Genomic DNA, 16,083 nt, shown 5'->3' with positions numbered 1-16,083 from the left:
GATGAACCCATCAACAAAGCCTTCCTAAAGACGATAAAGCTGTAACTCATCTGTCTAGAAGCACATGTTATTGCAGACACATGACAATTTCACTTTATTAGTTTATCCTAAAACACCTAGTTAGAAAATGTTCCCCTTCTCCTGATGATACACAGTCCTAAAGGGCTGCTTTGTTATTTAAAAAGAAGCAATTATTTTATGAGCACAAAGAACAAAGCAAAACACACTGAGTGTATCGCAGCATAAGGTTGCTCGAACAAGCCACTAAATAAATTACCCCGTTTTTCTGAAAGATCTCTCACTCATGATGGCAGAATGATTGCATCACTCCTATAAAAGCCATTGAAAATCTCAAAGGTAACACACACGTGTGCACTCTTGTGCCCTTTCCAGCATAGAGAAGGCCTACTTATATCACCCCACAGTAGGTACATAAAAGTACAAAGTGATGCAAACATGCAAACCCCTATAAAACTGGCCCGTGGTTAAGCTGCTAAAATAAAATCTTAGATCAGTGAAACTATATCTAATTTGTTAAAATATACTCTTAACTCCTTTTGCAAAACCATGGGTAATATTTACCCCTGCTCCCTTATGATCATAACTGGAACATTCCAACCAACACAGCTCTTGATGTTAAACCTAGTCCACTTGTACCTCAACATTTTAAGTTTAGCATGTTTGTTTTGATAATATAACTCCTCTAAGAATGCACACTTAAAAAAAAAAACATGTTATCTATCAAAATCTCTTTGGATGCTGAACATGACTCATTTTAGTACTCATTCAATAAAACTTTCAGTGAAAGAATGTTCTTAATTACTTTTAAAATCAAGCTTAAATTACTTTTAAAATCAAGCTAAATCATTTTTTTCACAAGATAAATATAGTATGATCACTGATATTTCTTTTACAAACAGTTTCAGTTCAAATTAAACTTTCCAGCATTTATTTAAAATAGGCCAGAGAAGTTTAATGACCCCATACACATATTCCTTATATTCATAGTGGATGTAAACTTAAAGGGAGACACATTTTCAATTCAATTTCAAGGTAAAGAATAACAACTATTTTCAGAGATGCTTTTATCCTTTGGAAAGACAGAATAGTCTTTGCTTTTTATCACTGCAGCATATCTCTTTATTCTTATTTTATTGTGAAGTAAATGACCTTATATCAGCAAGATTATTGAGAAGGATATATTTGTTACAACTATCTTCTCAAAGCATGTAAAATTAGTACTAAGGTCAGTCACCCTGGGTTCACAATTAGAAGAATGCAAGCATTCCCACAGGTGTTACTTTTCACCTTCAAATAACCAAAGAACAGAGAGTATCCCTTCTGCCTTCCCTTTAAAAGAAAAGAAACTTAGAGAAAATACTTACAGATTTACATGTCATTTATTGCATACTGTGTACCTTGCACAAATTCCCTGCCCTGAATTAATGAATTCATCTGCCATTCCTGAATCACTCTAAAAATTTACGCCACGCCACCAATTTATATAATTTTTATCCCCTCTTTGGCAATATGTGACCTTCATGTTCTAACACAGAGAACCTGCATCTTCTAAGGACAGTCAATAATGACACGTAGTACGTTTTTAATATAGACAAGTGTATTTGGAAAGAAGGAACCAGAGAAGAAAAAAAGCCTGGAAATGTTAAGACATTCTGGAAAATGATGGCAACCCATTACAGATGACTAGGGATTTTGGGGAAGTGTCTTTTTTCCTATTTCATACAAGATTGCACATAGCTCACAGAGAAACTCGGAATGAGGAACAACTTCTGCAGCTTCATATGGCAAAATTAAAATCTCTTTCAGTCTTTAAAGACATACATCTCTTTTGTATGCACAGAATTTAAGGAAATAGAACCAAAGCCGCTGATCCTATTTAGCAAAATCTGTCCAAAAGCTGGCTGCAGTCATCAGCCAGTTTCAAACTTACAACCCTAGAACCAACTGACCACATTTTATTTTCCCCTTATGAAACTAAAACTAATTCTAATGACCTATTTTAAAAGCGGAAAGCTGTAAGAAGAATAAACTCAATGAAATGTGTGCGGGGGTAGTCTCAAAGTTCAGGGCTGTTCTGTTGTATTTTCAGCACCTCTATTTCGTTCATCATTAAAAGTCTCTCCACCCATAGCAAAGCTTGATTTTGCTATCAGCTATATCCTCCTGACAGAAACTACCCCTCGGCTGCTAGGTAGCATGTCCCAAACAAGCTATTACTCCCTTTAGTGGCATTTTAATAGAGGAAATTGCTGGATCATGGCAGACAGCAGGCATTACAGAACTATACAACTAAAAATTAAATGCTAAATACATCTGCTTAGATTACTTTTCTACAATATGCCTTGTATAACTATTGTTGTTTTCTAGATGGCACAAAATAAGCGTAGCCAGCTATTTTTTTTCAGATAATGAGGTAGCTAACCAATGCAGTAGAGCCCAGACATCATGTGCATGTCATGTGCCAGGTTTTAACTGGAAATGCTGTCCTGACAAAATGGAAAATGCAGCCGACTTTGCAGTGAAAAACCCCACAAACATAAATGTCAGTTTGTTTTGGTAGCTGACAGAAAAGCTATTTGCTGAACAGCTTTATTTAATATGTTGATGTTAGTAGTATTCTGATTTCTAAGAAGAAGTTTTACACAAGTTCCAGTGTGCTCTGCATCCTTGCCCAATTGTCACCTAAACATGCAAAGTGACTGCAATATTTAAGGTGGTTACACTCATATATGTGTTACACACTATGGTTGCATCCTGTGGCTAGCAAGGTCAAAATAAGTTCTTGTTTTGTTTTGTTGTGAAAGTTTCTCCTTTCTACTGTTTAATTGATTTAATTTGCAGACAAATAGCTATTCAAACAAAAATGCCGTGTAGTATGGTATCTATTTCATGGCTCTCCCTCAAGCTTGGAGTGAGATTCAAGGCTATATCATCTCACCATAGTGAGTGAATGACAGCCCAACACATCACAGCTAGTTTTACTTCAGCTTTATATATCCAATGACAACACAGAATTCCATGACTCCCAATGGCAAGACTGAACAACTGCATATTTGGAAGTCTGTTTGCTTGCAAAAGCATCTATGCCGAAGTTTACAGGCAGGTGAACTAAAGTTAGTGGCACAAGGTTTTCAAAGTTAAAGAAATTGATATTTATGCTGCTACTGTAGGAAGGCAAATAGCAAAAATTCTACCTTGCTCTCAATACAGGGGCTGAATTACCCCAAATAAATAATATCTATCCAATCGTCTCCTCGTCCCCTCATAACTGAAGCTTATATACAACTCAATAGCCAAAGAGCCATGTTCAAAGTTAGCTCATCGATCCACTGCCTGTTTAAAAACACCGATCCAAGGCCTCCCTATGAGAACAAACATACCCAGCCTTACACTCCAAGGAGACGAAAGCCCAATTGCATCCAGTAATCCAGAAACCAAGTTCCAATTTATAACCAACATGAAAATGTTCCAGAAGCCTCAGGGCTCAACAAGGGGTACAAGACCCAAGACCCAACCCCCCCGCCAAAAAAAAAAAAAAAAGAAAAAAAAAAAGAGAGAGAGAGAGGGAGAAAGAAAGAGAAAAAGAAAAAGAGAAACTGGTATTTCAGTGTTTGTCCCCTAAATACACTTTCCTGTTTCCATGGCTGTAGGCAGTACATTCAAAATCTGCAAATCTGAGTAATTTTCATGTTATATAAAAAACAAACAAACAAACAAAAAACTCACAGGGAGAAAAATTCAGCTCCATAACCAAATGGAGGGACTCAGGATTCACCGAGCTGTCAGCATATTAGAGCCACTGTGTGAGACTTTGCTGATACTAGAGCAGAAGTGAAGAAACATTTCTTCACCTCCTACACAGCTATGACATACACCTAAAAAAGGACTCTGTATGTCACAATCTATTGGACTCAGCATGAGACTTGCAATATGAGTGCTCTGGTGTCACACCTGAACTGCTTTAGAGAATAAACAACTTACACCCCCTTTTTTTTTTGTATCTAATACCACAAACTTATCCAGATATTAGTTGGAACCGTTATATATATTAATGATATGTAAACAACTGCCTGCAGCTTATATAAACAGAAAATAGAAACAAGCAAATTAGAAATTGTTTAAAGCCTGTTTCTTTGTCAAGTCTTGCCTCTAGTGGTCTGTGTTATCATTGATATGATTAATGTCAACCCAAATACCTAAAAAGAAGCAAAACCCTTATGCTGCTTCAGCTACAATGGTGCTAGTTTCCCGACTGCAAATGGGATCTGAAGTCAATCACAATGCTTGCAAGAGAAGTAACCCTAAATCCAAATATACTACTCCAAATAATCTTTATTATCTCCTCTATGAAAATTAAGGTTACAGGAAAACAAATTAGTAAAAATGAAAATTATATTCTCTTTACAAACCCATTTAATTTATCAATACTTGGTTTTCCAGTCAGGTTACTTATACGCATTTAACTTACCCTTTCCTTAACATGTTTGGAATTATTTTTAAGTTTAGCCAAAAGCTGCAGTAAATTGCCTTGGAACAACACAATTGAGCCTGTACTAGCAATGCTTTCCACCCGTGATCATTATATTAATGAGTACCTTAAGCACTTGTTAGTTAAGAGCAGAAAACGGGTTTATCTTCTGCAAACAGACAGATACTCCCTATATTTAAAACAAACGCCAAATAGAAAAACCAAAATACTGCTACTGTGTGAAGCTGATAACAAGCTGCAAAAAAATACAGTGTTAACAATCTTTAAGCATAAGCAATTTATATTTCTAAGATAAGGATCATTATGCTCCTCATACTTGTGCCACTTGGGTGCTCCAAACATGGGTTTGTTAGCTGCTGTTACTGGAACACTGCAAGGAAGCAGACAGCCTTAGGGAGCCTGACCCTGAACTTTTAACTGCTTATCCATGACAAATTTAAGTGTAGGTTCTGCCTGGTGACATCTACTTAACTAGTAATCTGCTTTAATAGTTCAACAGAGGTGTTTGATTATGTTATTGGTTCATTTTAGCCACTCAGTTTACAAGGTAAAATCTTGATAAGCCAAGTGATGTCAAACTGATGGATCGATATCTGATGCCTTGACATGGCCTGATTGGCCTGATTCTGCTAGTCTATTCACACTGAGATAAATTGACTCCGTTTAACTCCTCTCACCAGGTTAAGCTACGCTAGATTTTATTATTGTTGAACTGTGTGGAAAACATGATGTATCTTTGTTTCTCTGTTATTAGCAACTTTTGAGACAAGAAGTCTGAGAGAGCAATACCTGTTGCAAATACCTGTAAACAGAGAATTAGACAGTGTGGTTAACCGTGTGGCTAAATTGTGTTTCTTTTTTTTTTTTCTTTTCTTCTGTGAGTTAATTCCCCATAACAATATCTTAACCAGTTTTCAGTAAAGATGGCTGCTTGCTAGTAATAGTCAAAGGTTTTTAAAAGTCATAATTCATTTAAATCTGAGCCATCAACTCCTCCTCATTATTTATTTAGATGTATACTTTTTTCATTCATTTTACAAAATGTAACAGTGATGAACAGAATACTTTTTATTTGGAGCATCACATATTATTAATTTACAAGGATTTCCAAAATCATGTGCTAAGATAAAAAGGAAGATTTTTATTACATTAAAAGCTCTCTGTTATCAGAGTAATAACTTGACCACAACAGAATTTGATATTGTTGTCTGCTGACAACAACAGAATTTACATCCACAAAAGGATTAAAATGCTATTTTTTTATTTGTACACAAATTGCAAATGTTGTGACACTTGACCTTTAGAGATGGAATTCAAAAAGAATTTCATCTCCTTTTCCTTAAACATTGTCATAAGAAAAAAGCCATTACTGAGGCTCTGTGGAAGCTGGCTTCTCATTTGGTTTAACAGAAATCTACAGACACAGGATGCCGAATGTCATTTCCTTCTCTTTTGTCAAAAAGCTTAAATGTAACGGGAAACAATGAAGTGGGATTTACCAGTCTAACACCTAGGAGAGTTTAGGTGCAAACTAATCTCTGTGCAAATCCATCCACAGAGGTGAAAAAAAAAAGTAAGAAAAGAAAGAGTTCTCAGAATCCAGACTGCTAATTTAGGTAAGTCAAAACTGCACTAGTGAGGAAGTCAAGACTGTGCTGTTTGTTCCTAACCATCTATAAAAAATCATATAAATCATCTGTGCACCAGGCTCTGTTTTGAGGTTCGAATAAAGACAAAAAATAAGTAAAGCTACAGAGATTACAAAAATAAAAGTTTAGTAGTGAGGAATCTTGATTATGTATATTGTCTACTATTAATAATTTTAAAACGAATTCCTTAAGAGGAATGCATATATATGTTCAAGTCATCCAAACATATGCAAGATAAATTCAAGGATATTTATTAAAAGCAATGAAAGCTTGCTTTTCTTCAGACTACCTGTATCATCAGGGAAGAATTCCTTTTGAATTTTGGATCCTAGGAATATTTTAAATGTTGTGTTTTCCAATTGCTACTATTTCTTGACACCATCATTATACAAGATAATTGATAATGAAAAACAATTAGAAGCAGAAAGAATCTGTTATCCCCATACTGCTATGTAAGAAAATAATTAAAAAAAACAAACACACACAGAAAAAAAGACAATTGTTCTTAGATCTTCATGCTGTAAACATACTTAAACATGCCTAAGGGCAAAAACTGGCGGTCTTCAGGACTGACACCATGTATACCTCCAGATACAAGCCTGCCCAGAGCTTCAATAAGACAAGACTTGCGGTGTATGCAATGGGAACCTCACCAAAAATAAAAAAGCTGCAGCAAAACCATCCTGCCATGCAAATCGCTTTCTATACCTAGCTATTGGAATTTTATTTTTGTCTGGCTTAAATAACACAGTTAAAAATGCCACTGAGAGCAAAACATGACACACTTGGAGTTTTTGTCCTGATTACATAGATGAAATTGCTCAGACTACATAGCAAGGAAAGTGAAAGAAGAAAAAGAGCAATGAAGTTTAAGAGTTCATTTATTTCATAGTCTCTGGCATACAGACTACAGTGGTAAACTGGTAAGTTCATCAGAATTTTGAGTGAACAGAGATATAAACCACTAATTAAGGCAGAGAAACTCACATCTCAGTTATATAGAAGGAAACGATGGGAGCACCTGTCTAAGCTGGGACATTCACAATACATATACCTATAAGGGTGTGCATAACTAAAAGTTCAGTACACAATGAAAGATTTTAGAGAAGAAATGGACTATCAACCATTAACTACATAGTTAAGGTTACGAGAAAAACTGGGAGAAAAAAACACTTCCATCACATTTATGAACATATTTTTTTAGCATAAAATTACTCTTAAACACAAAGAGAAGAAATGATTGTGCATTAAAATACCAAACAAATAAAAATATTAATGTCCATTTTGTATTGTATTTGTATTTTGGCAAACAGACGATTGTTATTTGTGAATTGTCAATAAATGTTACACATATTGCTTTATCATAAAGACTGTTTGCTGTTATATATCTTTGGTTACAGACTTCACAATGAAAATATATCATGCTTAAATAGACCATTTTTTGGTGAAGTATTCTCATTGTAGATGATGCTTCTTAAAGAAGAACTCTTATACAAACATGGCCATTATATATATATAAAATTTACAAATATATATGCATTTATAAACCACAAATACAGTACCTATGATCATAGTTAAGCCAATTGTTGCCTTTCAAAGACAGTTTTTTCAGGTTACATCAAATATTACAAATAAAAGCAGGGGTTTTTGTAGAAAAAAAAAATATCCTTTTGTTTTGGGAAACTAAGGAACTGAGTCTCTCTATAATGCTCAGGGAGTGCATATTCTCATCAAAATGAGACTAGAAATACCTATAATGGTATTACAGTAAAGGGGAGTCTGATAGCAGCTTGCACATTTAGGTTCCTTAAGAATTTCGACTGTGCAGAAATCTGGTGACCTTTTCTTGAGAAATCTAACATATCCATTCTTTGCAGTGGGACTTTGAAATTCAATAACAAAAAAAGCCCTGGGGCTTGAAAAGTCTCTTTTCATTGGGACATGAAATCCATTGAGGTTTATCTGCATGATGGACATGTAAAAAAATTAAAACAAAATCACTACTTCCTTTCTCTCATTTGTGTTTTTCCAAAAAACACTGAAAATAGTGTAGCAATCACAAATGAATGTTTTCTGGAGCAGCACAAGCAGTTATGTTTACTGCTTTAGCAACACAACAAAGTTTACAAAACAAATGTAGAAAGTTGAATACTTTAGAAGAATTTTTTTTATCTTTTTTAAAAATATAACTTCTATATAGAAAAATAAGCTGTGTGCTTGAGTTTCATAATGCTTAATTTAATATTTTAAATAAATGCAGACTTTCATCATCTATCTATGTGTGATTATTGTAAACCAGGAGTCCAATTCTTATTCACTTCATAGACTTTTTTGGCACAAAGGGTCTACACTTGGTCAAAATGGATTAGAATCAAGACCATGGATTTAATTAAATTGTTTCATTTAGTTAAATCCTTAGTATTATCCTTTACCCTTGAGAAAGGCTATACTTTATATTTCCATTTTAGTCAATTTTCTCTCTTTTCAATTATGAAAACTCACTGAAACAACTGATACCATATTTATTTGCTCAACATCTTATGAAATGGCAACCAAGATGTAACTTTGAATCCTGAAAATCATGAGGGAGTAAGATTTCTGTACTCTTTTCAGTGTAGTCCTTTTAAATTTTGTATCAACCTTTTTTTTTAATGGTTTCAATCTTATATTCATTAGCTTTCTCTTGAAATACCAAAATTTTTCACCTAATTTGCTTATGTTTGTATTTATTTAGAGAAGTATAAATAATTATGTCAGCTGTTTTAGGATATGCTGAAATTGTCTATATATTTATAAGACAGAACCATAAATTATGAATTCTGGACTAACTTGCTCAGATTACTTATTGCTAAATCCTGGTAGCAGGTTCAGCTAGTTTCCTTCTCAGCACCAGGAAAGGGAAAGGATCTGTCCCCTCATTCATGCAGAAAATTATATTGGAAGAACAAAACCATTAAGCTTTTGTCTGATCTATATAACTGAAATGAAAAATTAAACTCTAATGTACAGAAAAGTGTCATGGCCTGGAAACGAAGACTTGTTGCTGTTTCGAGGTCCTGACAGAGAAATGGAAAGCTTTGTTAATATTCCCATCCTCTTTTACTAGAGAACACCACACCACTTATTCTTTCTATTTTCACACAACTTAGTGTACGACAGAGTGTAAGATTTGAATTAGCACTAACTCTAGAGGGCAAGGATGTATCAGTGTCAAAAGGTTTCAAGAAAAGCTGGTGGCACTATATGCCATATGGGTATAGCTACCAATGTACCCATTAACTATTTCATATTTGCCAAAGTTAAAATAGAGCTTATACATAACCAAGCAAGACAGGCCACTATTTACTCATTAGGAAAAACAGTCACATAATTTTACAGTTTTGACCACGTTTCAACGTTATCCTTTCAACCTAAATTAAAAGACTTTAAGGGTAAAGTTTTCTGTAATAAACTTCTTGAGTGTTAGCTCTATATTTAATATCATTACTACTCCTTATAAGCTAGTGACTTGAAAAGTCATTGTTCCATAATGACAGTGTTAAGCACTCATTTTTAGTTTAATTCAAATTAACACTTAAGTACCCTGAGAAAAACAGGATGTTCACTAATAGATTATATATTACAAAAAGAGAGTATTCTGTCTTTTAATGTAGCACAGAAACCTGACCTTACCTATAACATTTCTGTCACTACTCCACTATGAATCAGTAACCTCTATGCTGAAATTTCCTTAATGTCTTATTAAGAAGATAATTTAGAACTACAATAAAATTAGTAGCTACAATAACTGATACACCTATAAAAAAAATACTAGATGCAGATTCAAATTCAAACTTTGGAAATCCCAGTTAAAAAAAAAACCCACAGAAAATAATTTATTACAAATGAAGAGTTAAATCTGCAATTACAATGGATAGGGATTGATTTCAATGGCAATCCAATAGGAAAAATCTCAGATAAATTACTGCAAAGTAATGCATATCAGGAAGAAAGAATGGAGAGAAAAAATAATAATTTACGAATAAAACAAGAAAGGAATTCAAGCCAAAACAACTATGGAACCTCTAACTAGATCTGAAATTGCAACTATTCCTAAACTTAGAGTATTTAGAAAACACATGTTAAATATTTTTTTCTGCAAAATTATTAAATTTCTACTTTTAATGTAGTATTGTAAGATATACAATGGTTACAATTCAGTTTTTGCACTCAAATTACATTGTAATACAAGAATTCTGAAGTAACACTACTATAGACAACTATATGCCCACATGGCATAACATGGCATGTTATATGCCCACATTTACATCAACCATGATTGAGATATTCCTAAAAATCCAGAGTCTCTAATATTATACTACATTTTTAAAGCTTTTTTTTTTTTTCAAATTTACTCTCAAAAACATGTCATTCATGATTTTCAAAGGCACCAAAACTGGTCTAGTCTAAGGGAACTGCAGCTCTTCACTATAAAGGCTGTCTTAGAAAGCACAGATGCTATGTAAAGTATTTTCCCTAGAAGCAAAACCTTGGTACTCAGTCCAGTAAACCACACATTTACTTATTATGTTTAAACATGCTTACAGTATTTTACATTAGAAACAGCATATTCATTCATTTCGTTTTGTCTTCCAACCAGATTAGCAGCACCGAGGAAAAAGACACTGAATGGATTTTGTTACTCATATTATTAAAATTGTTTTTATAGTTCCAAAGGGGTTAAGGGTGAACTATGTACATTTGAAAAATATATACTTAAAAATCTGCAATGTCCAATAAACACTTAGTAAAGACTCTTGCATTTAGACAATTGGTAGCTGTGGTCTTCAATGAACTGTTAAGATTAATTCCTAAGAATTAGGACAAGAACACACAAGAAAGCAGAGCTACAGGTTTTGGCCCACTGAAAATTCAAAGCCAGACGATCCATGAGTAGAACTGCACACAGAGGTTAAAGTTTCAGGAAATGAGACATGGATGTATAGATCTCTCATTTCCATTTATATCATTCCACATGTAGGAGAACTAAAAACTACTTAAGGCAGTATGTACCTGGGGAATTATTTTACATCAGTCATTACGGGCCACTCCCACGTCTGCTTCAAAATATTATCTGAGGAATAATGAGGAATTTTCTCAAAATGCATTCTTTGGAGAATTACTTTCTCAGAGACAATAAAATCTAATCAATGCATTTTTCTGAGCATGTTCCCTGAGTCTCTCTTTCTCATTAATATTAATATATACAAAATCAGAAGCCAAGTCATTTCAAAATTTATACATTGTGTGTATAAATTTAGAAGTCTAAATGTGAAACGAGCTCACAGAGAAACAGTAAACTTCACACTTGATTTTAATACATTTAAATGTTGGGCTTTTTCCAGTAGAATAATCTCAAGAGACCTAATTAACCAAATGCCAATTTTTCAGATTAGCAGAGAATCTAGATTTACAGATAATGAAAATACAGGCTAAGATAGGACTGCAGAAGTGACACATACAGCTTTTCAAATGGTAATTTTTAATTGTATAAGGCATTTACTATCTACTTATTATTGGTTAGAACCAGAAATAAGACTCATGTTGCATGAAGACCTCAGAATCTTGTCAATCATCTAATAACATTTGTGATTACATTAGCAGCAACTGGGAAACAATTAGAACTGAATAACCTCCTCCTAGACACACTGGTGATTGATAATTGATTGATGACTGGCAGCAATGTCAGGCAGGATTTTGTCTTCATGAATACCTGGAAATTAATGACAATGATTTCTTCATCAAGCGACAGGTAGAATAGGATGAAGAAGAAATAAATTTGAAATATTGTAATACTAAACAACATGAATCAAAGTTGTCTCCTGTATGAAAGTGGTTTTATCAACTCAATAGCTTATCAGACAAGCCTCCCACAGAAATCACTTTGATTATCAATGCAATTCATTAATCGAAGTATTAGAAAATGTGTTTAAAAAACACCATTGTAGCTGTCGCTTGAAACCATATCTAACCAAATAAAAAATACTACTCTTTACCCAAACTGACCCTCTCTATGTATCTTCCATGCTTTAATAACATCCTTCAAGAATGTTTATCCCCCAAAATATATAATTATTGAAATGTCAGTAGGTTCCTAAAGGAAGGACCATGAACAAAAAATTGCTTCTAATTCCAGAAAAATTATATTGAGGATGCATATGTTTTTAGTATATTTTGTATTCATAATTACTTCATTTGTTCACAAGTAAATACCATTTTCCAAAAGCAGTACTAACAGGTACTTTAGATAAGAATAAAAATGACAGTACTTCAGATTAAAAATAAAAGAAGATTTTCAGAAGTTTGCTAACATGCTTGCAAGCATGCATACATTGTGTAGATATAAATATATATCACATGTACACATGCAAAAGTACACATTGACAAGTAAACATATATTTTGATTTTTAAAAGTAGCATCACTGATTTCTGCTGCCTAACCATTTCAAATATGAGAAGACATTATTTTTCACATGTAACTTTACAAAGAAAAACACTTTTCTATTCCATGAGTAATGGATTTTCTGTTAAAAATAACTAATATGTTATATATATTCCGCCCTTCCATTGAAATGTATGAACAAGGTAAGTATTATAGTTCATTGTATCTCTGTTAGGTCATTTTTCACAAGGTTCTCATGACACATTGTATGACACAAGGTTTATTTGTAAATACACTTTCCTGACAACAGATGTTTTGAAATGACTCCTATTTTGCTTGGTAAAGACTTACTTTAAAGGTTTTAACAATAAATTTCAGTGATGAATTCAGTAATCACTTTACACATTTTAGATAAATTAGAAAGAGACTAGTATAAATGTTCATTTTGCAGCTCATATAAGGAACATTTAAAGCAATCAACTTAATAAAATGTGCTTTTCACGATGATTAATCATTTTAAATTGTACAGCATAAAATGCTTAGCTGATGACTTCTGCTTAATTGTTTTTTCACTGTTTCCCTCCTAAATTGCAAGCAACTTTGAATCCACAGGTACTCCATATATTGCATTATGTATCATGAATGTACACAGTAAAAGGCATGATTTTATTTTTTCAGCAGGAACTTTTACGGATGAACAGGAATTCTAATCCTGAGATCTTAACATAAATGAATGGATAAACACCGCCCTGTCTCCATTTGAAGGATGCTCAGAGAAAATAAACTATGGGTGTTGATGCTGCAGACTTTACAGGAATAGCCCTTGATCTGATGAGTCCCTTTGAAATCATCTGTATCAGTGTTATGAGTTAAAGTTATACTCTAATACAGTTGTCTTATTTGAGAATGTCACACGGTGCCTTACGAAAAATGAATGAATGAAAAAGGATGAGTTCAGAAGCTTCTTCCTACCTAAGGATATGTTTGGTATCTCAGTGCTGTGAGGGAGTCATTGCCTCCTCAAACCATAATATAGTCAAACACAGAATTTTTCCCGAACAAGACTGCATAGGCAGTCTAGAGCAATTGCTCAGTTAGCCAAACTCCTGGGCTTGCTTTCATCAACAAGTACCACACAGGCAAATCCACCATTATCAGCTAAACACTCCAATGTTCTACTTAAGCACACACACAGATTGCCTAAAAATATGTCAGCAGAGATTCTGCCATTAATATGCTGAGTCTCATCTTCCTCTATGTCCATGTACTATCTAAAAATGGCAGGATTCAGCTCATAGTAGAAGTTTTAAGAAATAATTCTTACAGTAATAAAGTTATGTAAAAATAAGATTGTATGGATTTGGGCAATTTATGATATTTCAAATATGAAGCAGGGAAAAATGGAGGAGAGATCCATCAAGACAGATCACTAATTACAAATCTCAAAATTATCTTCTGACCTAAGTTGAGGAGGAGATATACATTCCATACTACAACACATGGTGGCATTCTTTAACGTAACAGTGTATTGCTTTTAGTTGGGCACTGATTGACAACATTTATGGTATGAGCTAAGATGTTCAGTCTTCACAGTGTATCCTTTTGTTTTATAACTACTTGTTTCCTGAGGATAAGTACAAAATAAAGTTCTCACCAGGTCTGAACCCTCTAAAGATGAATTAATGAATTCAACTTGAGTTCAATGTTGCAAAAAAAAAAAAAAAAAAAAACTACAGAAGTCATTGTTACACCATTTAACTCTCTTTATTTCTAGGGCAATAATACAAAGTATTGATAAAATGCAATTATGTTACTGCTTTAATTTTCAACACCTCATCTGATTGCCATGACAAAAAATGGTCTGCGAAACTTCCTCATTCATATTAGAAGCCCTAATCAAATGCCGTCAGCTGGAAAGCAGACACACACATTGATATACAAGCAGTGCTCACCAATGTGTAACATCACACCCAAATATGCCATCTATGACATAGACTTTCCTAACTCTCAAGTCACTATTTTCTGCTGCACAAGAGCTAGGAGGGGAAACCCTATGGCATGGCTAGACTACCTGTAAAAAGACAAGCTTAACAAAATGGGTCAGTAGACATAGTTCCCTCAGGCTGCTTTGTCAGTCACTCGAAAGCTTTTAGCACTTTGCACGGACGAATAGTCCTTTAAGGAAGAGGTGAAAGGCACCGATAGGGGCTTAACATGATCACCACAACTTATTGCATGTTGCGCCAGCAGTTTTCCACACCACGGAAACCACTCGCTATTGCCACCTCAAAAAGAAAAAGAAGAAAGAAAGAAAAAAAGACTCCAAAAACCCACCTCCCTCGCTCCAAAAGCTGTCCTTCTAAACCCACATGGATCTGTTGTTTGCGAGCACAGCGTTATTCCCTCCTGCCGCCGGTGACCCCCTTAGCGGTGGCGGCCGCCCAGAGCCGAAAGCCCCGACGGCATAGAAGGGCAAGGAGGGGAACCAACCTCCCGCACCCCATAAAGAAAAGCAAATATTTTCCCCCGGGAAAGCGCTGCTTTTTGGCCCGCACCCCACAGGTTTCTCGCCACAGGTCGCCGCACCCGCACACACCTTGGCGCCGCAACCGCCGCTTCTTGAGGCCGAAGATGCGGACCTTGGAGAAGATGTCCACCAGGTTGCCGTTGCAGAGCCCGCGGTTCTTGCTGGGGCTGTTCCGCCTCCTGCTGGCCGAGGGCCGGTCCCAGTGCTGCTCCCGCGCCTGCCGCTTCTGCCGGATCAAGCCGCTGGCGATGGCCGCGGCCATGGCTGCGCTCCGCTCCGCTCCGCACCGCTCCGCACCCGCGCCCGGGCGCGCTCAGCGCCGGCGGGCGCCCATGGCGAGCGGGCGGCGGCTGCGGGGTGGCCGCATGGGCCGCCCGTCCCCGACGCCGCGGGACACCCGCCCGCTGCGCTTGTGCGGGGCGAGAGCAGCGCCCGGCCCGGCCCGGCCCGACCCGGCCCGGCCCGGCCCGGCGGTGTCGCCTCCTTGGCGCGCTTAGCAGCGCGCTCGGGCCGCCCGCTCGCCCGCCGCGGCCATCGGCGCGGCCGGCGCGGCTACCGCCGCTCGCAGGCGCCTGCCCGCCGACCGCCAAGTGCCTCGGAAATCAGCATCTGGAGAGGGAGCAGCGAGCTTCTCCTCCGGGAGAGCTGCGATCGCGGCGCCTCGGTCCCACCCCGCGCCTGCCTCCCCCTGCACACACACGCGCGCACACACACGCACCGCGGCCGCTTTTGTGTCTTCCCGAGACGAGGGGTGGCCGGGGGAAAAGGGGTGGAGGGAAGGGAGAGAGGCAGGAGAACACAGACAAGCAGCAAGGGGTGGGGGGGACGAGGGGACGGGCGAGGGGGGACGGGGGAGGTAGGGAATTGATGCGATTTTCTGGTAGGAAAGAGCGAGCTCGCAGCGGATCCGCCACCTGCAGCCTCTGCTGTCTCTTAGGCGTCCGGACCGGGACCGCCTCGCGTGGGGCTCCCTCGC

General features: G+C 36.6%; 1 protein-coding gene across 1 annotated transcript in view; it reads right to left on the bottom strand.

Annotated features, from left to right (window-relative positions):
• Nucleotides 1-15,413, bottom strand: part of FGF14 (fibroblast growth factor 14) — a 123,092-nt gene extending 107,679 nt beyond the window's left edge. Inside the window, exon 1 of the mRNA XM_088525670.1 lies at nucleotides 15,177-15,413. Within this exon, the coding sequence (XP_088381796.1) occupies nucleotides 15,177-15,369 (193 nt within the window). The 5' untranslated portion in view covers nucleotides 15,370-15,413. The remainder of the gene's footprint in view (nucleotides 1-15,176) is intronic.
• Between the last annotated feature and the right edge of the window lie 670 nt (nucleotides 15,414-16,083).

This window comes from Tinamus guttatus, unplaced genomic scaffold (assembly GCF_059628265.1).
Source record: "Tinamus guttatus ecotype Peru unplaced genomic scaffold, ASM5962826v1 Tinamus_guttatus_pri_ptg000235l, whole genome shotgun sequence".
NCBI classification, from domain to species: Eukaryota; Metazoa; Chordata; class Aves; order Tinamiformes; family Tinamidae; genus Tinamus; species Tinamus guttatus.
This window is presented reverse-complemented; position numbering and strand designations above follow the sequence as displayed.